At 43.2% G+C, this 24168-nt stretch overlaps 1 protein-coding gene across 1 annotated transcript in view; it reads left to right on the top strand.

Moving 5' to 3' along the window:
* Positions 1-24168, top strand: part of ANO3 (anoctamin 3) — a 307522-nt gene that overhangs the window by 116336 nt on the left and 167018 nt on the right. Inside the window, exons 4-6 of the mRNA XM_040328358.1 lie at positions 1648-1806; positions 7543-7643; positions 22949-23080. Of these exons, the coding sequence (XP_040184292.1) occupies positions 1648-1806; positions 7543-7643; positions 22949-23080 (392 nt within the window). The remainder of the gene's footprint in view (positions 1-1647; positions 1807-7542; positions 7644-22948; positions 23081-24168) is intronic.

Here is a 24168-nt window from a genome sequence, read left to right as displayed (position 1 = left end):
TCTAGAGGTGGCATGTAGTTGCCTCTGAAAGCAGCAAACTATACACTGGTATTCAACATTCTTGATGTAGCCTAAGAAGACAACATTAACAGCCTCAAATGTTCTCTAAGATGAGGTTTTCTTTAACCCGTTCCCAATCTGCAATCTGTAGATTAACATTCCTCAGCACAATGCCTCTTCCCAAGAGAATGTTAATCTATGTTCCCTTTTATAGCTAGCAGTGCGCAGCGCAGCTTTTGGTAGTTAGATATTTTACCAAATAAAAGCCTTGTAAGTCATTACAAAGCAATGTGAAAATCTTTTAGCTATGCATCTTAGTCACAGAGTTATTATCCCGTTAACCAACGCATACCAAGACTACAAAATGTTGCCTTGCCATCTAGACTTCAATGACCTCTAGTCACAACAGGGTTAAGAATTTGGGTACAAGAAGGGTTAAACTATAAACTATATTCTCAAACGTATTGGGGCACCTCCTTTTATACGCACATGAACTTTAATGGAATCTCAGTCTTAGTCCAAAAGATTCAATATTGAGTTGGCCCACCCTTTGCAGCTATAACAGCTTCAACTCTTCTGGGAAGGTTGTCTACAAGTTTAGGAGTGTGTCTATGGGAATATTTGGCCATTCTTCCAAAAGCACATTTGTGAGGTCAAGCACTGATGTGGACGAGAAGGCCTGGCTCGCAGTCTATGCTTTTATTCATTTCAAAGGTGTTCTTTCGGGTTGAGGTCAGGCCAGTCAAGTTCCTCCAATCAAAACTCGCTCATCTACACTATATTGCCAAGAGTATTGGGCCAACCCTCCAAATCATTTGGTGGAAGGGGGATTATGGTGTAGGGTTGTTTTTTCAGGGGTTGGGCTTCAGCATACCAAGACATTTTGGACAATTTCATGCTCCCAACTTTGTGGGAACAGTTTGGGGATGGTCCCTTCCTGTTCCAACATGACTGCACACCAGTGCACAAAGCAAGGTCCATAAAGACATGGATGAGTGAGTTTGGGGTGGAGGAGCTTGACTGGCCTGCACATAGTCCTGACCTTAACCCAATAGAACACTTTTGTGATGAATTAGAGCGGAAACTGCGAGTCCACATCAGTGTCTGACCTCACAAATGCGCTTCTGGAAGAATAGTCAAACATTCTTATAGACACACTCCTAAACCTTATGGACAGAGAAGGCGCATTTCAACCTGTCTCTGTCGCTGTTGGCCGCTGCTGTTGGCACACACTATGTGTTGTCCCAAATTGACCGTTTTAATGAGCCGCTTAGAGCATGGGTCTTCAAACTACGGCCCTCCAGTTGTTCAGGAACTACAATTCCCATCATGCCTAGTCATGTCTGTAAATGTCAGAGTTTTACAATGCCTCATGGGATGTGTAGTTCTGCAACAGCTGGAGGGCCGTAGTTTGAGGATCCCTGACTTAGAGTCTACTTTACAATTAGGGCCACTTTTTCATTCACACTTACCTTTGGCACAGAAATCCGCTTTTACTAGTGTACCGTGTGAAAGTCAAAATAATAGGGGAGAGCCATGTTTCCTGAATATACATCACAACCTTATATATATTATAAAATTAATAATTCAATTACTGTATTATTATAAAATGAATTATAACAACTTTGTGTTTCTTTTATCCTTTAGAATGAAATGAATTCAGGGACCTCCCAAGGACAGTTTTTTAAAGACGGCATCAAACGCATTGATTACATCCTGGTATACAAGAAATCAAATCCGCAGATTGAAAAGCGAAGCACATTCGAGAAGAACCTGAGAGCCGAGGGGTTAATGTTGGAGCGGGAAGTAAGTCTATGTCATAAAACGTCTCCAGCCTGAGATACTGAACTGGAAACACTGGTAATGAATTTCTGAATCTCCTCTCCCCTCATCACTATTATTTTTTATACCGCTGCTTGTTTTCCTCTACATGCCCTAAATTAAAATATTAATGGGAAGCTGTGTGCCTGCTTTTAGTCCTTAACATTAAATCAATTTCAGATGACTGCGATTCTCCCAGTTGCTATGGCGGATGTTTTATAATCACCAGAGAGTGCCTGGAGTTTAGCAACAAGAAGCACTTTATCTCCTAACACATACAAGAAAATCTCATCTACTTTATTCAAATGACTAAATGTCTTATTCGCTAAAAGGTCGTAAAGTGTTAAAGTGTATGTGAAGCCTAACAATCAACTTATCTGTCCCATTTTGGTCTGTTAAAGCATATCTCTAGTAGAGACATGTGCAATTCGCTTAGTTCCGTATTCATTTTTAACAAATTTAGACAAATTTGTTCATTCGGAGCTAACCGAACCAACGAAAACCTGTTTAATGAATTTTTCCAAATATTCGTGTAGCGTCTGGTTACTTTTCAGAACCGGTGCTATTGAAATTTAGAGGGGGTCAGAGAGTTAAGTGACTCTGACCATTGTTAATTAGTTCAAATTTGGAGCTTCTGTCCCAGCTTGGCTGTGCTGTGGGGCTCATGCTGTTGTTTCTAGGTTGCAGTTCCACCCCAGGTCGGCAGGTGGCAGCAGTGGAGTCAAGGACTGGATACTTTTCCCCAGCAGCCTATCAGGAGGAGGCTTCCTCGCTGTGCATGCTGGGGAGGGGTATTTATGGGGCAGACGCCATCTTCCTGGGTCTTCTCCTCGTGTAGTGCCCACCTTCAGGGTAGCCATTTCACGGCGCCCCGGCAAATGGTCTTCCGGTCCAGGGTGCACGTGCTACGCAGAGATCTTGGCTTTGGGGACCATGTTGGCCCGGAGCAATTGATCTGCTGCTTGGGACTCAGTAATCGACTGGGTCCACACCTAAAGAGGTCCTGGGCTGTCCATCCTGTTGGAGGAGGCTGTTCGGTGGAAAGTCTGCCTGAGGAGTGCGAAGAGAGGCTGATGTTCCAATAGGGGCCTGACCATCCATCGGGGACCAGGGGAACCGGACACTTAGGCCCCGTACACACGGTCGGACCAAACCGATGAGACTGACCACTTTCATCGGTTCACCTCTGAAGTGGCCGTACGGCCTGATATGTGTACACACCATCGGTCCAAAATCCGATCGGGTCAGAATGCGGTGACGTCAAACACACAACGTGCTGAATAAAACGAAGTTCAATGCTTCCAAGCATGCGTCGACTTGATTCTGAGCATGCGCGGGTTTTGAACCGAAGCTTTTCTGTACTAACCATCGGTTTGGTCCGATGGGGCAGCGGTCCATCGGTTCGGTTTTGAAGCATGTTTAGAAATTTTGGACCGAAGGAAACCAGACCGATAGCCTATACACACGGTCGGTTTGGTCCGATGAAAATGAACTTCGGTTCATTATCATCGGACCAAACCGTCCGTGTGTACTGGGCCTGAGAGGCTGGATGTTGGTCGCCTATCAGTCATTATCCTAACCTAAGCTAACTGAAGGAGATCCAGGTGTTAAGTCCAGTCAAGAGGACTTCGGACTACTATTTTCTGCAACCATTGGGAGGGTCTGTGGCAGAGAGATAACCCCAAGTTCAAGGGTCATTCTGGCTGGAGTGGAAAATACCTACAAGACCCGAAAGGAGGGAGACCCTACGTAATTTTTTTTGGCTTGGCCCATCCCTAATTTTGAATAGATTGTCTACATGAAAATCCAATAAACATATTTTTCAAACAATATTTTTATCTGTCATTTGTTCGAAAAATATGGAACAATACTGCATGTGTTGCATCGGTTGGTATCTTAACCGATGATAGATCACTTGTTTACGGTTGTATCTAAATTGATCATATATGGCCACCATCTATATAATTTTTACTTATAGACTTATGCCGAGTACACACGAGAGGATTTATCCGTTGGAAATCGGTCGGCCCGAAAAAAATCAGCGGAAAAATATCCGCTGGGTTGTACACACCAGCGGATCTATCCGCTGGAACTGATCCGCCGATCAATTCCAGCGTATAGATCCTCTCGTGTGTACGGGGCCTAAGAGAAGCAGCCTTATTCTTCAGATTGCCACCCATCAATGCCCACCATCACTGAGCTTGTCTCCAACTTATCTATTCTGTTCTTAGCATTCAAGTACAAGGTAGCACGATGTTGTACCATATTCAGATTTCGACCGCAGAAGTTTGATCTTGTATAATCAATGTTCTGTACACAAATGCTCCATTAGGGTGGTTAAAGCAATGACAAGATTTTCTGCTGTCACAGTCCCCTTGTCACCTGATTAGATGATGGCTCCATTAGTTTGAGTAGTTTATTTAGTAATAGGTGTTCTCATAGCAGATAATGGATATCTGTGACAGGGATCAGCATCCCTCCAATGCACTTTACAGAAAGCCGCAACAAGACAGTTAATGAACTTAAGTGGAAAATTAGATGACTTATGTATACTTACAATTCTATTAAAGAAGTTAAATATCTCTGTAGGATATTCCTGGCTCAGGGACATCACCCTGTGGCATATTAAAGGCTTGAATACACAAGTGCGGTATGCACAAAGTATCTGAATTTCATCTTTTTTATTTTCCAGCTTGGGTCCCATTGTCTACCAAGCTGTGGTCTGCTTAGGGAAGCCTTTGGAAGGAGTGACAGTTTCTGTATCTAAACTGTGTTTACTATGCTTCAGTTTGTGAATGAACAGGAAGCTGCTCAGCACAGAGCACTTCCCATTCATTCCCTGTCCAGACTTCAAGGTCTGTTTAGACCCCTGATATTTCCCCAAAGCCCCCCAACAGGGCTTCCTAAAAAAAAAAAAAATACTAAGAAAAAAATAAATAATAAAACAAAATTGTAAAACATTTAATGAAACTAAATAAATTTGTAAAAATAACTAACTAAATAAATAAATAATACCAACAGTGTCCACTACCCTACTGACTTACTGACGCCAATCTTTGCCCTGCTGACACTGTTTATGTGTTAATACACTTGAAAATGCTTTTTACATTTATTTATAAGAGTGTGTGTGTGTGTTTTATATTTACTGTACATGCGCACACACACATGTGTGTTTGATCTTTTTAAGGTGCACACAAGTGGCGGTTGGTGCTCAATTTTTTTTGGGGGCGCAAACAAACTGAAAAATTCTGACCCCCCCCCATCAATTGCAGCTTCACTGTGCCATCAAACGCAGTCACTGTGCCATCAAACGCAGTCACTGTGCCATCAAACACAGTCACCGTGCCATCAAACGCAGCCACTGTGCCCATCAAACGTAGCCACTGTACCAAACGCGGCGACTGTGGCCATCAAACACAGCCAGTGTGCCCATCAAATGCAGCCAGTGTGCCCATCAAATGCAGCCACTGTGCCCATCAAATGCAGCCACTGTGCCCATCAAACGCTGCCACTGTGCCCATCAAACGCTGCCACTGTGCCCATCAAATGCTGCCACTGTGCCCATTAAATGCTGCCACTGTGCCTCAAGTGCTGCCACTGTGCCTCAAGTGCTGCCACTGTGCCACAAGTGCTGCCACGGCAGGCAGCGAGCGGTGTCCGGTGTCCTCCATTTCTTCCTTTATGTCTTCTGTTCTCCCGCCTGCTCCTCCTCTCATCCTCTCCTATCGTTTCAGCCAATCAGGTGACAGGTAACACAGACCCGAGCACCTGATTGGCTGAGAGGCGGTTCAATGTTAGCAAAACGAATTCCACTGCACACCCTAATGCAACAAGCTGTGCACACCTATGACAGCATGTTATCAATATGTTTACAAAGTCATTCAGCTCAATACACCATTGTATCCAAGTGAGGAGCTATGATAATGCCCGCCCAGCACCCTATTTGCTGGCCTGCATGTACAGAAGCTAATCACGCAAGAGAGCTTCTAATTATTCTATCAAACAGAATGACAACCGCAAACAATTATTCTATACCATAATCCAATGCTAAGATGCAACAAACCGATTTAGTAACCTCTCCATTTTCGATATGCGACTAGCATGCAAAAAAAAAAAAAAAATGAAATTGGAAGCCAATCTATCCCTATAGGCAGCTTGATTTAAAGCGGAGTTCAACCCAAAAGTGGAACTTCCACTCATCGGATTCCCCCCCCCTCCGGTGCCATAATTGACACCATTCGGAGGGGAGGGGGGACAGGATACATGTCCATGTTACGGCCCGCGACGTCAGCGCCCGGCCCTTCTAAATGCCTTTTCTCTTTTCTCCTGCCATTATTGCATCTCCATAATCATTGGGGTAGATTCAAAGAGCAATTGCGTCTGCGTAACCATAGTTACGCAGCGCAATTGCTTACCTGCGCCGGCGTTACGAATGCTCCTGATTCAGGAACCTCGTTACGCCGACTGCAGCCTAAGAAATGACTGGCATAAGGCTCCTTATGCAGTCATATTGTAGGCTGCATTCTTACGTTGGCCGCTAGGGGGCGTTCCCGTTGTGGTCAGCATATAGTAAGCAAATTGCATACTAATGCCGATTCACAACCCTACGCGAGCCCTGTGTACGCAGTTTGCGTACGTCGGGTTTCGCGTAAGGCTGCTCCTGCTAATAGCAGGGGCAGCCAATGCTACGTATACCCGGACGCCATTCACGTTCACTTTGAAGCAAATGACGTCCTTGCGACGTCATTTGCCGCAATGCACGTCGGGAAAGTTTCCCGACGGAGCATGCGCACTACGTTCGGCGTGGGAACGCGCCTAATTTAAATGATCCACGCCCCCTACGGGATCATTTAAATTACGCGCCCTTACGCCGGGCATTTTTGAGGAAATTACGTGGCTACTGCTTCATGGGCAAAAACGGGATGCTGCGCCTCCGTAAGGATTGCGCAGTGGTACCTGAATCTACCCTATTGATGTTATATGTGTGTATATATGCAGGCATACCCCACTTTTAAGTACACAATGTTTTTTTTTTTTTACTATTGCTGGAGAGTGCAAAATCCGTCTCACTTCTGTATAGAAACCAATCAGCATCTGACCTCAGCTTGTTCAATTAAGTTTTGGTAATAAAACCTGGAAGTTTATTGGTTTCCATGCAGAAGTGAGCCTGATTTTGCACTCTCCAGCTTTAGTAAATAAACCCCATTGTGTACCTAAAAGTGGGGTATACCTGAATGTGTGTATATTATATATAATTTCTTTTTTTAAATACAAGCAGTGTTAATATAATTCAACCTGGTATTGGCCACTTGCAGTCCCCTATAGCAGGGCTGGAGTGTGAGAGGAAGAAGCAGCACAACAAAAAAACATAACAAAAAAACAATCTGTTGATGTGCTTACAAGAAGCATGCTGATAGGAGGAGAAAACAGATGAACTTGTCACATGTACTGCATCTCCTTTCACTGTCCAGTCACAGGCTGGGGGGCGGGGTCAAGGCCAACCTATATTCAGAGGCAGTGAGTTGAATGATGCTGGCCATAAGACTGAGGGCATCTAGTGGTAGAAAAAAGTACTGCATTGATAGATTGAAGGTGAATATCGTTGTAAAAGCTGGTTTATTGTAATTTTATCTTTTACCATATTGTTCTTTTTGATTTGATTGTTGGCTCATGTCCTGTGTGAATATTTTATTGAAATTATTTTATCTTTGCCTGTTTTAGAGTGCGTTTACCAACAATGACATCATGTTTGTCAAAATCCACTGTCCGTGGGATACGCTGTGCAAATACGCCGAGAGGATGAACATCAGAATGCCTTTCAGGTATATGTCTTTGAGTTCCTTTTTGGTCCAATTTTCAACACTGTTTTGTCTGAATTGTAATAACTCTGTATAGAATCATGGGAATCACATTAAGCTGGGAAATCTCTTGATGGGATAACAAGCTCCTCCGATGGTCAGCAGTGCTCATTATCATCCCCTGCGGAATCCTACGTGGTCTGAATCCCATACGCCATTTTAAAATCTAGCACATCGCTTACAAGGATTATAGGGGCCTTTGGGGACAGCTATTTTTATCTTACAGTTTTGCTATGTACTTCCTTATATAGGGTAAAATAAGAGGCGCTTTCTAGGATGTAGGCCAAGTTTTAGGCTAGGTTCCCATTTGTGCGATGCAGGAAAATTGTGTGCTTTTGCAGGCGCTTTGTGGTGCCATTAATTTCTAATAGCACCCCAACATACCTTGCTGACGTGCATGGGAAATCACATTCCACAAGGCATGGTAACACAGTGCCATGTGTTTAGTAGAATGGGGCTAGTAGAATGGAGCAGCAAACTTGCAACATCTCCTGATGAAGGAGGCGGTGCCTCAGAAACATGTTGCGGCCCAGCCCCCCCCCGCCCCATCTGTTCTACCAGCCTGTGGACACACTGACAGTGGCCTGTGTTAGAGCTCTGGACACCCCTGGCGTGTGCTTTTGTCGCTACTCTCCAGTCCATCGAGATTGCTGATCCATTGTACCAGCCCTGTGTGCCGTATACAACATTTTTAGATGTAAGTGTTTTCAGAATAAATTGCAGTTTATGTTTGACATATACTGATCTGGCTCCCTACTTTATTGTTTACAAATCCTGTAGCTGCCGACTTTTAATAATTAGACATTCACCTATCGAGGGATCCAGCGCCATCCCCGCCCGACTGGTTCACGGAATCACGTCGGGAAAAACTTCATTTTTTTTCCTGACAAGAAAAATGGTTGTGTGTACGAGGCATTAGAGTGAGCCCCTTTGCACTACAGGAGCAGAATTACATATTGTTGGCCCCATAGACTTTAATGGGTGCGCCTAAAAAACATTTACGTTTACACGCATTTTTCAAGTGTTTTTCAGGAGCTCCTATTAAAATCTATGGAGTTAAAACCGCACAGTTCTGCCCCAGAAGAAGTTCACATCATTTTTTCGAGCTTCACACAACAAGGGACACAATGATTAGGTGTTAATGGGCCCATTGAGAATAGTTGGATTCTTCATCTTGAGTGTTGTCGCACTTTGGGAATTGCGTGGCGAAGCGCTCAGGCGTGAATAGGATTAGGTGTTAATAAGGTTTGTGTTGCTTTCTGATGCCCTGCTTTCCCCTTCCTTTCTATCTGTCCTGGTGACCATTGTCACTGGGTATCAAAATGATGTCACCAGAAAAGAAATAGAAGAGAATTTTTTCAATGCCCGTGACAACTGTCTGAGGCCCTGTACACACGATCAGTCCATCCGATGAAAACGGACTGAAGTCTGATGGTCTGATGTGCCTACACACCATCAGTTCAAAATCCGATCGAGTCCAACGCGGTGACGTAAAACACAAGTTCAATGCTTCCAAGCATGCGTCGACTTGATTCTAAGCATGCGCAGGTTTTGAACCGATGCTTTTGCGTACTAATCATCGGTTTTGACCGATCGGTCATCAGTCCATCAGTCCGATTTTAAAGCTAGTTCTAAAACTTTGGACTGAAGGACAAAAGTCTGAGGCCTCGTACACACGACAGAGTTTCTCGGCAGAATTTGGCGAGAAACTCGGTCAGAGCCGGATTCTGCCGAGAAACTCTGTCGTCTGTACACTTTTGGCCCGATGGAGCCGCCGAGGAACTCGTCGAGAAAATAGAGAACATGTTCTCTATTTTCTCGTTGTTCTATGGGAGAAGGCGGCCCGCCGAGCTCCTCGGCGGCTTCATCCCTGAACTCGACGAGGAACTCGATGTGTTTGGCACGTCGAGTTCCTCTGTCGTGTGTACGAGGCCTCATGGGCCATACACACGGTAGGTTTGGACTGATGAAACTGAACTTCAGTCCGTTTTCATCAGTTTGGACTGATCGTGTGTACAGGGCCTAATGCCCCGTACACACCATCACTTTATGTGATGAAAAAAAATGACGTTTTAAAAAACGTCACTTTAATTGACCGTGTGTGGGGGAAAACGTAGTTTTATGTCTTCTAAAAAACGACCAAAAAAAATTGAAGCATGCTTCAATTTTATGTGTCGTTTTTCAAAACGTCAACTTTTACTTCACAGAAATTGACCGTGTGTAGCAAAAAACGTCGTTTAAAACTACGTTTTTTCACCCGCGCATGCCTAGAAGCTACTTATGAAGCGAGCTTCAATGGAAAAACGTGGTGAACGTAACCTCGCTTTGCTAGAACATTGTGAGAAAAACGATGGTGTGTAGGCAACTTCGTCTTTGAAAATTTAAGTTTCAAAAACGTAATTTTTTACTTCACAGAAAATGTCGTTTTTTTTATCACATAAAGTGATGGTGTGTACAGGGCATAAGAGGGGATGTCCTTCACTTTGGAGAGATTTATGGTGGCCATACATTCTTCAAATAATGGTTGATTTATTTTCCGATCAATCTCTTCTAATAGGAATAATCAATCTTTAGCTTCAAAACCTTTTTGATGGATATGACACACAGGGTGTGGTTTCGAACAGATAGTTAAAATATGTTTGTAAATTAGAGATCGCACCTCTGTTTCCATTGTGTAATCTCATAATCTGATCGATCAAAACTCAATTATATTTATTAACAAAGTATCTCAGTGCTGCCAATCAATGCAAAACAACTGACAATTGTTCCTCCCTGGCGGATCAACTCTGAGTCTAAATCGATTGAAAGGGAAGTTATGGGTTTTAACCATTTTGATTAAATTACGCATTGATTGGATAATAAAATGGAAGCTTGTGCTGCCACCTTTAACCCACGCTCACATTGGCCTGATTTGGCATGACATATCAAATCGTATTCCAAATCGGCGGCTATTTCTGACAACGGCACCATCCGAATTGGTGCGACGCCGATCCACAAAAGTAGTTTTTGGTAACTTCTGGGGCAATTTGAATAGACATCTGGGCATGAACCCGCACAGATGTCTCTCAAAGTCGGACTGCATTGCCAGTTTAACCACTTCCTTACCGCGCCTATTCTGGCACTTCTCTCCTACATGCAAAAATCTTATTTTTTTTTGCTAGAAAATTACTCAGAACCCCCAAACCCTATATATGTTTTTTTTTTAAGCAGACAACCTAGGAAATAAAATGGCGGTCATTGCAACTTTTTATCTCGCACGGATTTTGCACAATAATTTTTCAAACGCATTTTCTTTGGGAAAAAACGGTTTCATGAATTAAAAAATAACAAAACATTAAAGTTAGCCCAATTTTTTTGCATAATGTGAAAGATGATGTTACACTGAATAAATAGATACCTAACATGTCCCCCTTCAAAATTGCAAATGCTTGTGGAATGGCGCCAAACTTCGGTACTTAAAAATCCTCAATGGCGACTCTTAATTTTTTTTTACTGGTTACATGTTTTGAGTTACAGAGGAGGTCCAGGGCTAGAATTATTGCTCTCGCTCTAACGTTCGTGGCATACCTCAAATTTTTCATATGTGGGCGGGACTTACGCATGTGTTCGCTTCTGCGTGCGAGCTACTGGGGACAGCCGCACTTTTTTTTTTTTATTGTTAATTTTACTTTAAACTTTTTACTTTGACACTTAAAAAAAAAAAAAAAAATTGATCACTTTTATTTCTATTACAAGGAATGTAGACATCCCTTGTAATAGGAATGAGCATGACAGGTCCTCTTTAAAGTGAGCTATGGGGTTAATATGACCCCACATCTCACCTCTAGGCTGGGAAGCATAAAAAAAAAAATATCACCATTTCACAGCCGAAGCAGCGCCGTTTTTTTGAATGCAGAGGCCGGGAATGACATCATAACATCGCGCCCCGGCCTCCAAACTTAACTATTTGGAAGCCGCTGGCTCTGATAGACACTTCCACAGCCAACCAGGGGGCCGGCCATCTGAATAGTGGGCGGCAGCGGCGACAATACATATATTCATGCAATGCATGAATATATGTATTGTTTTCAGTGGCGGTGCAGGAGAGAGAGGGGGCGGCGCTCCTGCGCCCTCTATGGACGCACTGCCACTGGTTGGGAGCTATGTGACAAGTAGACACACCCTCCTTATTACCTTGATGAAGACGACCTCTACACCCTTAAAATGTCAGTATTCTTGTTTTTCTGATATGGGACTTTAATAAACTTTTTATAAGGATTTTCCGTCTGGTGTGTTTTTTTTTTTTTAACACATCATTTAGCCCTGGATCCACCCTTATAAAGGGGCACACAAGAAGTCTGTGCGGTATGGTTTGATGAATTGATCGTGAAACTTTTCTTCTCCAAATTTTGAAATTACAATACAAATGTGCATAGTATTCAGTAGAGAGTGAAAAAATGGTGTTCAACTGCCCCCTGCTGGAGAATAATGTATGCAGCACTCTACAGAAGCTAAATGTATAGAAAGGCGCAGGTTATCCTAGCTTGGGTAGAATATATAGCAGGAGCTTCTCTTGATCTTTTCACCTGCCATACCAGTTATTTATTGTTTATTCAGGTGTCAGCTCTCATTGTCTCATTACAGATGTTTGCTACATGAATGTGATTGTAAAGAAGATGTTTCAACTAGAAATGTGGGCGATGTAACCCCATTCCGGGGGCCTCTCTGCCTCTCTAGTTTCCTAAGGCCCCTTGCACACTGGGGCGTTTTTCATGCGGTACAGCGCTAAAAATAGCGCTGCTATACCGCATGAAAAATCATGCCCTGTAGTGTTCAATGTGAAAGCCCGAAGGCTTTCACATTGAAGCGGTGCGCTAGCAGGAGCGCACCAAAAGTCCTGCTAGCCGCATCTTTACCGCTGGATAGGAGCGGTGTGTTCACCGCTCCTATACCGCGCCTTCCCATTGAAATCAATGGGAAAGCGCGGTATTAACCCTTTTTCGGCCGCTAGCAGGGGTTAAAACCTCACCGATAGCGCCCGAATATCGCGGTAAACACGACGGTATAGCCGCGCTACAAATAGCGCGGCTATACCGTCACCGCGGCTCCACGCTGCAATGTGAAAGCAGCCTAAGTTAATTCTTCAAATTATACAAAACGCAGAGGGCATTAACAGCAATTGTATAGATGCTCCCAAAATATATATGCCTTCAGTAGGGCTTACAGACCAGGGCCAGATCCACAGAGAGAGTACGCCGGCGTATCTACTGATACGCCGTCGTACTTTCAAATTTCCTGCGTCGTATCTTTAGTTTGAATCCTCAAACCAAGATACGACGGCATCTGGGTTAGATCCGACAGGCGTACGGCTTTGTACGCCTTCGGATCTTAGATGCAATACTTCGGCATCCGATGGGTGGAGTTTGCGTCGTTTTCCGGGTCGGGTATGCAAATTAGCTATTTCCGACGATCCACGAACGTACGCGCGGCCGTCGCATTCTTTTACGTCGTCTCTAGTCGGCTTTTTCCGGCATATAGTTAAAGCTGGTGTTTTGCGGCGTGTAGTTAGACTTGCCATGTTAAAGCGGATGTGCCATGGGAACAAAATATTAAAAGTCAGCAGCTACAAATACTGCAGCTGCTGACTTTTAATATTAGGACACTTACCTGTCCTGGAGTCCAGCGCCGATCGCAGCAGAGCACGAGCGATCGCTCGTCACTCTGCTGCTCCCCCCGCCATCCACGCTGAGGGAACCAGGAAGTGAAGCGCTGCGGCTTCACTGCCCGGTTCCCTACGGCGCATGCGCGAGTCGCGCTGCGCCCGCCGATTGGCTCACACGCTGTGTGCTGGGAGCCAAGTGTTCCCAGCACACAACGGGCGACAGACGGGATGTGACGGAATGCCCGTCTTTCGCCCGAGACGTGTGGCCGGAAGTGGGTGCAAATACCTGTCTTTAGACAGGTGTCTGCACCCCCCTCCCCCCTGAAAGGTGTCAAATGTGACACCGGAGGGGGGGAGGGTTCCGATCAGCGGGACTCCACTTTAGGGTGGAGGACCGCTTTAAGTATGGCCGTCGTTCCCGTGTTTAATTTGAATTTTTTTTTTTTTGCGTAAGTCGTCCGTGAATCGGGATGGACGTAATTCACATCTATGTTAAAAAAAAATGACGTCCTAGCGACGTCATTTAGCGCAATGCACGGCGGGAAATTTAGGGACGGTGCATGCGCAGTTCATTCGGCGCGGGGACGCGCTTCATTTAAATGAAACACGCCCCCCTAATCGCCGATTTGAATTCCGCCGCCAGAGATAGACTACGCCGCCGGCGCAAAATCTTTAAGGATACGAAGATAACACAAGTAAGTAACGGCGGCGTAGCGTATCTCTGATACGCTGCGCCGGGGCAGATCTTTGTGGATCTGCCCCTTTGCACTTTGCAAGGGCAGTTGCACTCAGCAAGGCCATTTACTCCAGACCTTATTAAATGAGGTGAAGCTTCACTTTGCACAGAATACCCAATCACATGCGAGAAAACATAAATAAATAAATAACAGTATTTCTACTGGCACATGCTTGGATGATGGAAGTCAGTGAAGCTTCCCTCATTTACTAATGTGTGGAGAAAATTCTCTTGCAGTGCACAGTCTCTTTGCCTTTATTAAACTACCCCTATGCACTATGCATTCACTGGACAGTATGCATGGATGGATCTCTTAGGCCACAACAAAATGGAGATCCATCCCTGTGCACTTTGCAAGGGCAGTTGCACTCAGCAAGGGCATGTGCTCCAGACCTTACTAAATGAGCTGAAGCTTCACTTTTCAAAGAATACCCAATCACATGCGAGAAAAATAAAATAAAAACATTACACAGGGATGGATCTCCATTCTGTTGTAGCCTAATGCCCCTTGTACATGGGGCAGACTCCATTGGGATCAGCAGGTGATCTGCTCACAGGTCCCCTGCTGATCAGAGCAGAGCCGGAGGATGACAGGTCAATGTCCCCTCAGTTTCTGCAGAGAAGACATGAACTGAGCCCACTCTGCTCTATGGGAGAGCTGGGAGTAAATGAACTCTGCTGTTCGTTTACACCCAATTGCCCTCCAATCCGATCCTATCCACCTAGTCCTAGATAGAGTATTGTCTTGAAAAACTAGCAGGATTCAAGCCAAAGCGGTGTGCAATAGGCCGAGCAGAGCCGATCTGAGCCGTTTGGAAATACTAAGAAAAACTCAAAAATGCTCAATTTCCGAGCCTTTCCAAGGTTTTCTAAGTTCAGCCCAGGTGTCCCTGAGCCTTTCCGAGTATTTCCGAGGCTCTCCGGCGCCCCCCACCTCTGGCCACATGCGGTATTGCATGCCATCAAAGTCACCATTGAAGTCAATGCGGAAAAAAAATATTTTCATTTCTATTGACTTCTATGGGAAAACTTGCTTTGATATGCGAGTGCTTTAGATTACGAGCATTCTCCTGGAACACATTATGCTCGTAATCCAAGGTTCCACTGTAGTCCATTTGCTTGCATCTGTTATTTGGGAGATATTTGACAGTTGCTATTGCCTGGCTGTTGGCCCATTGGCTTTAATGCTTTGAATCACTGAACTGCAACAAGGAGCCAGAGTAAAGCGGGAAGGCCTCTGAAGACCAGTCCTGTCTAATCAGAGTAGCAAAACAAGAGATTGGCATGACAGCCAGCCAACTGGCATTTTCAGAATGAGAAATCAGTGGCCCAGATTCAGGTACGACTTGCCCATTTCTTACGGAGGCGCAGTGTACCGTTTTAACACTGCGCCTCCGTAAATTTCCTGCGCTACGCTTGATTCACGGAGCAGTAGCTCCGTAATTTGCGTAGGCGCTCTTGAAAAATGCCCGGCGTAAGCGCGCGTAATTTAAATGATCCCATAGGGGGCGTGGATCATTTAAATTAGGCGCGTTCCCGCGCCGAACGTAGTGCGCATGCTCCGTCGGGAAACTTTCCCGACGTGCATTTCGGCAAATGACGTCATTTGCTTCAAAGTGAACGTAAATGGCGTCCAGCGCCATTCACGATTCACTTACGCAAACGACGTTAAATTTTTAATTTGCGACGCGGGAACGACGGGTATACGTAGCATTGGCTGCCCCTGCTAATAGCAGGAGCAGCCTTACGCGGAACCCGACGAACGTAAACGACGTAAACTGCGTACGCAGGGCTCGCGTAGGGTTGTGAATCGGCGTTAGTATGCAATTTGCATACTATACGCTGACCACTACGGGAATGCCCCCTAGCGGTCATCGTAAGAATGCAGCCTACGATATGACTGGCATAAGAGCCTTATGCCAGTCATATCTTAGGCTGCAGTCGGCGTATCGAGGTTCCTGAATCAGGAGCATTCGAGACGCTGGCGCAAGTAAGCAATTGCGCTGCGTAACTTGGCATGATGGAAATTGAAGTTCCTGAACAACTGGAGGGCCATAGTTTGAAGACCCATGCTTTACGCCAATCAGCCCCAAGCAGCCTTTTGTCTTCATTCACATGGTTTCATCCTCCTAATCCGTTCGCTTATAAATAAAATAAAAAAAACTGATGAATGTATGGCCAGCTTTAGGATTTTTTTTTTTTTTTAAAGATGGAATTCAAGACAAGGGCACACAGTCAATTTACTTTAATTCGCTTTCCACACCATTCATCTTGGCCAGCTAGAAGGTTAAAATAGTCCAGGGGTTGGTAGCCAATGCATCGAAGGTTTACAGTTCCAGCCTTACTCCTTGAACCGTTTTCACTGTTGTCAATGAATGCACAGATGCTAATCAAAAATGACTTGTTAAACCCTGGGTTACAGTTGAATGTGCAGCAATAGTTGTTGAGATTGCAATATCCATACGGTCTTTGACATACGCAAATTGTCAACCCAAATGGAATCCATTTTGGTTTAAATACTTATGTGACGCTTCAGCTGACTTGTGCTGTTCTTACAGGAAAAAATGTTATTACAAAGACTGGAAGAGCAAAACCATGGGCAGGTTGGTGGGTGATACTGTTTTTTATTTCGCCAATTACCCATCCTGCAAAATCAATCAAACCCTCCCATTAGCAGTTGTGAATTTATGCTGTCTCTAGCTTTGCTTCACTTTTAGAAAGATACTGCACTTAAATGGTGACCATATGTTTGAGCATATGGGAAGGACGCTTTGGGACATTGAGACAAGAAAACTGCCATTCAAGTGTTGGAAAATACTGTGGAAATTTACATTTAGCAAACTTTAGACAAGAATTCTTTATCGCTTGAAGGAAACTCCTCTGTAAAAAAAAAATCTGTTCTCCTGAACTTTTTTTTATCACTGCCCTAATAAAAACCTTTTATACACTATTGCCCTGTACACACGATCGGTTCGTCTGATGAAAACGGAGCAATGGACCGTTATCATCGGACGAACCAATCGTGTGTGGGCCCCATCATTTTTTTTCCCATCGGTGAAAAAAAATAGAACCTGTTTTTAAAATTTTCGTATGGTTAAAAAACCGATAGAAAAAACGATCGTCTGTGGGGAAATCCATCGGTCAAAAATCCACCCATGCTCAGAATCAAGTCGACGCATGCTCGGAAGCACTGAACTTCATTTTTCTCTGCACGTCGTTGTGTTTTACGTCACCACGTTGGACACGATCGGATTTTTAACCGATGGTGTGTAGGCAAGACTGATGAAAGTCAGCTTCATCGGATATCTGATGAAAAAATACATTGGTTCGTTTTCATCAGACGAACCGATCTTATGTATGTTGGATGTGACTTCATTGATTCTATGAGTGACAGGAAAATATCCCATAATTTATATCGAAATAGATAGTACCAACAGGTGTGTAATATTATATAGGTTCTCTTTTAGCCACCTAATACTTCTGAGTAGCACAACAATGCACGTGTTTGCCCACAGTATTCCAGTATAGGCTTAATTTCTACAGATTACTCTTTCCAATTTGTTCCTCCTAAACAATCTGTTTTTATACGTTTCAATTATGCTTCAGCAGGATTTCTAGTACAACAATGAATTCAAATTATTCTAAGTGCATAAATTCACAACTGCTTGTAGCCTTTACCCAGAACTGCTTGTGCCTGCTTACCTTAGCAATCCTTAGAATGCAAATTCAAGCTTGTAAAATGCATTAATCTAACTTGCCAAAATAGCCTGGATCATGACAACCATGCATTAATTAAAGCTTTGTCTGTAGCTCATTGATTTCTATTTAGAATTAAGTTAATAAAACAATAACAAAGGTTTGTACAGGTATATTGGGTACCCGATAAATAATGATGATGTAATTATGTTTATTGTGCTAAATTCTGTTATATTGGTATGAAAAAATGGGTGATGGGGCTAGGAGAAGGAATGCTGCATGAATGCTTCCATCATCCCTTTATAAGAGCTCTTTCTATAAGAAAAAACACAGAAGCAAGGCAATGATATTGTAGTAGTTTGACATGCCGAAGTTCTGGGCATCCATCCCATCACCTTTATTTCTCCCTTGGGATTAAGATGAAATTTATAGTTCAATACAATTTATCACTGAAAACAAGATGTGAAAAATAAGCCCACACAGTTTTGCCCTGTGTCTATATATTTTGGTTAAAGTAACAAAAAATAAATGTTATTCCAGGTAAATTTACCCAGGTTAGTCAAACCAGATTCCTTCTGAATTCGCTTTTAGATGGCATCTCCATAGACCTGCAAGTTGCCAGTTTTCTAAAATAACAAGTTGGATTTTTAAAGCTTATGTTTATTTAATTTCTAAAATAAAATCAGCACAAGGGATGGTACTTACATTGTATGAGGGATGTCTCCTATGTTGGTGCCTACTCTCTTATTTTAGGCCTCATGCACACTGAATATTTTTACCATGTACGTCTGGCTTTTATTTTCTGCCTCAACTTTCCTGCATATTAGCCTACAGCATGTGCCCATGCACACGTAGGTGTTTAGAGACAGAAAAATTATGCTACCAGTGTGTCTAGGAGCGTTTTGGCAGAAAACCCACATGATGCGTGTATATGCTTCTAAACATGGGTTAACTCTAGGCGCGTTTAGCATTTGAGTGTTAATTCATTTCAATGACCAGAATAAGTTGTTATTCTGACCAATTAAATTAATTAACGCCCAAGCTCTTGATACACCTAAATGCTCCTAAAAACGCTGCTACCAGGAGGAAAGGCGGCTAGGAGAGATGGCAAAGAATCCAATGTGTATGAAGCCTTAAACCGTCAGTTCTCGGCACTCCTGCATACCCCTGCAGTGGTAATCTTGGGGCGCTACAGGGATTAATGCAAGCCACTGGACATGCATAAAAAAGGTGCAGCGCTCATATATATCAAATGGTGAAACCACAAATACTGAAGACGACACAGTGAATGTAAATAAAATAAATAATAAATAATGTCCACCAAAGTAAAAAAAAGGAAGAGTTGAATCAAACAGTCCTAATGTAGGTGGATAGACATCACTGAGGAGTCGCTGGAAAGGAGAAGTCTCAGTTGTATGGATGAATGATATAAAAACTTGCAAGAGGAACCACCACCGACTTAAGTAAAGGCTTACCGGAAGCAATAGACTTAAAGGGGCTTATACCTCTTAAGTCAAGCAGGCTTATGGTGACATCACTGTATAAACTGAGGATCCAGGTTGCTCCACTCACTGATCAAAACTGGATACACCAATGGATGTCAGCACGTTCACAATGAAACATATGGTGGATTTACTCAGATGGAGGAATAAACGATCCAGGTACTCATATGGTGAAACCAAAAATTAAAGAAAGGTTCCACATAGTGTGATATCGTTTTTAAAAGGAATTTCATAAAAAGAGTAATAAGGAACACTCACATTTCGGAGAAAAAAAAATATGCAGTTGCAGACACATGGAGTAGCGTAGTGGTGTTGGCAAGACTCAACAACGCGTTTCGTCTGCTTAGACTTCATCTGGGGTGTGTGTTATTTATTATTTATTTTATTTACATTTACTGTCATCATCCGTATTTGTGGTTTCACTATTTGATATATATATGAGCGCTGCACCTTTTTTATGTGTATCATTTTGTCTTTGGCTGTGCTGGCTGCTCTTCGTATATACACTTTTGAGTTACAGTGCGGTATATATATTTTCATAAGCCACTGGACATGGCACAGGCACTCATTAAAAGTGCTGACTATGGCTGCCCTTTCTCCTCCACTCCTCCTTTCATAAAAGCTGTACTATTAGTTACCACAATGAAAAACGCTCTATGAATGGAGGCGGCAAACCTTCTATTATCTGCTCATCCTCCTTATCCTCCTAGATGCTATATTACAGCTTCTATGAAGGCATGAGTGCCTATAACAGGTCTAGTGGCTCATATAAATGCATCCCCCCCCCACAGCACCAGTAGATTACCGCTGCAGAGGTATGTGGTGGGAGGGGGTTATGCTTTTGTCAGAGGAGTCTAGACTTCACCAAATACAGCAGCCACGCTGTCCCCTGTGCTGATTTAGAAAAAAAATAAGTAATTGTAAGCTTTAAGGCTTGCGTATCTTATGTACCATAATTCACATGTGGGTATTTGCCTACATTTGATTTTTATTCCCCTACCAAAATGTGCAAAATAAAATGTGATACAGCAGTCTAATTTCTTGGAAGCAATTTAACCCTCTTTTACTGTAGCATCTGAAATATTAATTGTTTTTTTTTCAGTGGATACCAAATAGATCCAAACTTTCCAACTGTCAGTTTTTACCATTCATTTGTAGTGCAAAGTCCTGGCAGTTTTCAGTGTGAGACTCCAGGTGCCAAAAACCAGTGCGTATAGTATAGCCGGCCAAGGTTTTAGAAAGTAACAATGTATGCCTTTTATTTCCAGTGCAGAAATCAATGGGAAATCCAATTTGTTTGCATTGTCACAGAAACAGGAGGAGAGGCGATGTCTGCCAATGTGGAAACCGGTCTGGTGATAACTATTTAGGAGAGGATATCTTATTTCTTTCAAGAGAATGCCTCTAATGCTGCATACACACAATCGGTTTGTCTGATGAAAACGGTCTGATGGACCGTTTTCATCAGACTAGCCGATCGTGTGTGGGCCCCATCGTTTTTGTATCCATCGGTTAAAAAACTAGGAACTTGTTTTAAAATTATCTGATGGTTAACTAACCGATAGGAAAAAAACGATCGTCTGTAGGCACGTCCATCGGTTAAAAATCCACGCATTCTCAGACTAAATTAGGGGACGGGAGCGCTCGTTCTTGTAAAACTATCGTTTGTTATGGAGATAGCACATTCATCACGCTGTAACAGACAGAAAAGCGCGAAACGTCTTTTACCAACACAAAATCAGCTAAAGAAGCCCCAAGGGTGGCGCCATTGGATTTGAACTTCCCCTTTATAGTGCCGTCGTACGTGGTTTACGTGACCGCGTTCTGACACGATCGTTTTTTTAACCGATGGTGTGTAGGCACGACTGATCATCAGTCAGCTTCATCAGATAACTGATGAAAAAATCCATCAGTCCGTTTTCATCGGATGGACCGATCGTGTGTACAGGGCATAACTTCCTGATAAGTCTCTGGGACAGGAAAGGAAGGCAAATCAACGTAAGAGGACACACTAAACAAAAAAATGAAAGTCTTATATAGAAAAGACAAGAAATTCTAGATAAACCCTCTAAACCAGGGATATGCAATTAGCGGACCTCCAGCTGTTGAAAAACTACAAGTCCCATCATGCTTCTGACTCTGGGTGTCATCCTTGTGGCTGTCAGAGTCTTGCTATGCCTCATGGGAATTGTAGTTCTGCAACAGCTGGAGGTCCGCTAATTGCATATCCCCGCTCTGAACACTGCTATATACCGTTTTTGGCAAACTTTGCAATACAAAACAGCGGTTAAATACATGCACAAGCTGGGATTTGCGCAAAGGTATATATTAATTCTGTCATCTAGGGATGAGCATTGGATTCTGACTGTAGTATAATTCTGTTCGACAAACTGAATCTCCGGCAGAAGGAAGTTATACTTTTGGCTGCAATACTACCACCACTGCTAAATTTTACATCTTTCTGATCAGGCTAACTGTTAGGAAGCCAGTGAACGCTGGATTCCATGCAGCCAGTGACACGTGTCCACCAGTTGTGAAGTAGCTAATGGTTCCTTGGTCTCACACAAGGATGGTATTGGATCTGGCCCATTCCCATGCATTGGGTAGCCATTTAGGGATCGAAAAAAGAAAAGAGAGACTAGAGCAGAGTTATTCATCCCAAACTTACAATACTGTATATATTTACTGTATAAATATAATTACTCAATAATGAGTATGGAAGCCGTTGAGATAATCCCGCCTCACCTCCTCATGCTGGTAAAGGGTAGCCACTCACTCAGATAAGTTGAGGTTCCATTGGGTCATAAAAGCAAAAAAAAACAGCATCACATCCATTGAAAAATAGCTTGTCATAAAAGCCAACACAATAGCAGCATGTAGGACGCAATGGCCAGGATAGATCTTTAGTTTTGGGCAAAGAACAGGATATTTGAAGAGCTAAAGAGTGATAGGCCCCGTACACACGACCGAGTTTCTCGGCAGAATTCAGCCAGAAACTCGATCGGAGCTGAATTCTGCCGAGAAACCCGGTCGTGTGTACACTTTTGGCCGAGGAAGCCGACGAGTTCCTCGTCGAGCCAAATAGAGAACATGTTCTCTATTTCCTCGTTGTTCAATGAGGAAAGTTGGCTCGCCTAGATCCTCGGCGGCTTCACACAGAACTCGACGAGCAAAACAATGAGTTTTGCCCGTCGAGTTCCTCGGACGTGTGTACGGGCCATAGGATTGTTGTGTGGAAACTGAAGAGCTGTTGGATGGACAAGAGTGTTTATTGACAGGACAATGACAAAAATCAAACCAGTTGAATGCTCACAACATAACCCCAGAGGCAACACTACATCTACAAAAAAAAAATACATATCTGTGCTTTTACCATATTACCTTTTATGAATGGCAATTTTTATTAACTATGTTATTTTTTCTATTTACTTGCTTGAAACATTTTCCTACAAAATACTGCATGTTTAAACTTTTTTTTTACTAAAGCTATATACAGGAGCTTTTTTGTGAACATACAACATGTCAAGCCCAACAGAACATTGCTCTCCACCCATAATAAGGGTAATGTTCTCCTTTAACATCCCATTCCCCCTTGCACCGTGCATAGAAAACATAGGATTGAGCTATCTTATAATTCTCTGCCCAAGGTCATTTCAGATCAAGTTGATTTTTATAAAGCATTTCTTCATTTTAGTTTGCAGAGGAACATGAGACAACTTAAAAGCTGGCTGCCTAGAAACCCAATGAAGCTTGACAAGGAAGCCCTTCCAGACCTAGAAGAGACGGATTGTTACACAGCTCCTTTCAGCCGGGCTCGCATGCACCAGTAAGTAAATAACAGTAAACGTGATGTGTTCATTGTCCATTACGCTGGATCACAAGAAAGCACTTGGATTATATGTCAGCAGTTCTAGAGATTTAAAGGGCCCAGTGGTGCAGCTAATTTGGCAGAACATCCTCCTATAGGTTTATTTTTCGGGAGATAAGTATGAGCTATAGGATATTGTAAAACATAAATCACAAATAAATCACAAATTTGAAAAAATACCCCATACTCTCCAGCAGCCCCAGAAAATCCTGAGACAGACTGAGTTTTTGTAGTTAAAGAAATGATGCCACTGATTCCATTAAGGGTAAAGAGGTAGGTTCTCTTTAAACACCAACCCCAGACTAATGAGTAATGGTCCTCCTGGCACTCCATGGAGCTTGTGTAAAAAAAGCATTTGGTCTTTACCTATGATGCAGTGCTTGATTATAGTGACCAATTGGCAGGCTCGAGCACTGTCCCATCAAAGGGACACGTCATCAGCCCTGTATAAGCTTCAGCACCGTCTGACAAAACTTACACAGGCTTACTGTCTTTGTCCCCATTGTCTTTACTTCCTGCCTGGGTGATAGTAGTCATTGGTATGAGAAATGATTTCCAATGTGGACAGTAATAGTAACAACAGGTTGTGTTTTTGAGGACCAAGTTTTTATGCCACCTAGCGGCCGGTGGAAAAAATGCACCTAAGATCCAACGGCGTACTAAGACGTACGCCTGTCGGATCGATCCCAGATGCCGTCGTATCTTGTTTGGTGGATACAAAACAAAGATACGACGCGGGAACTTTAAAATTATGCGGCGTATAAATAGATATGCCGGCGTAATTCTTTTGTGGATCTGCCCCTATGTTTTTTTAAAATGTCATTTAAAATGATCGTGTGTGGGCTTCAGAGCATTTTTCGGGTTCTGAAAAACAGGGCAAATTTTTTTTGAACATGCTCTATTTTTTTACGACGTTTTAAACAATGTTGTTTTTCGGGTTGTAAAAAATGATTGTGTGTGGGCTTTAACGACGTGAAAAACCTGCACATGCTCAGAAGCAAGTTATGAGACAGGAGCGCTGGTTCTGGTAAAACTAGCGTTCGTAA

The sequence above is a fragment of the Rana temporaria genome, chromosome 11 (assembly GCF_905171775.1).
Source record: "Rana temporaria chromosome 11, aRanTem1.1, whole genome shotgun sequence".
In the NCBI taxonomy this organism is placed as follows: domain Eukaryota; kingdom Metazoa; phylum Chordata; class Amphibia; order Anura; family Ranidae; genus Rana; species Rana temporaria.
Note: the sequence above shows the minus strand (reverse complement) of the source record. Positions and strands in the feature narration are given on the sequence as shown.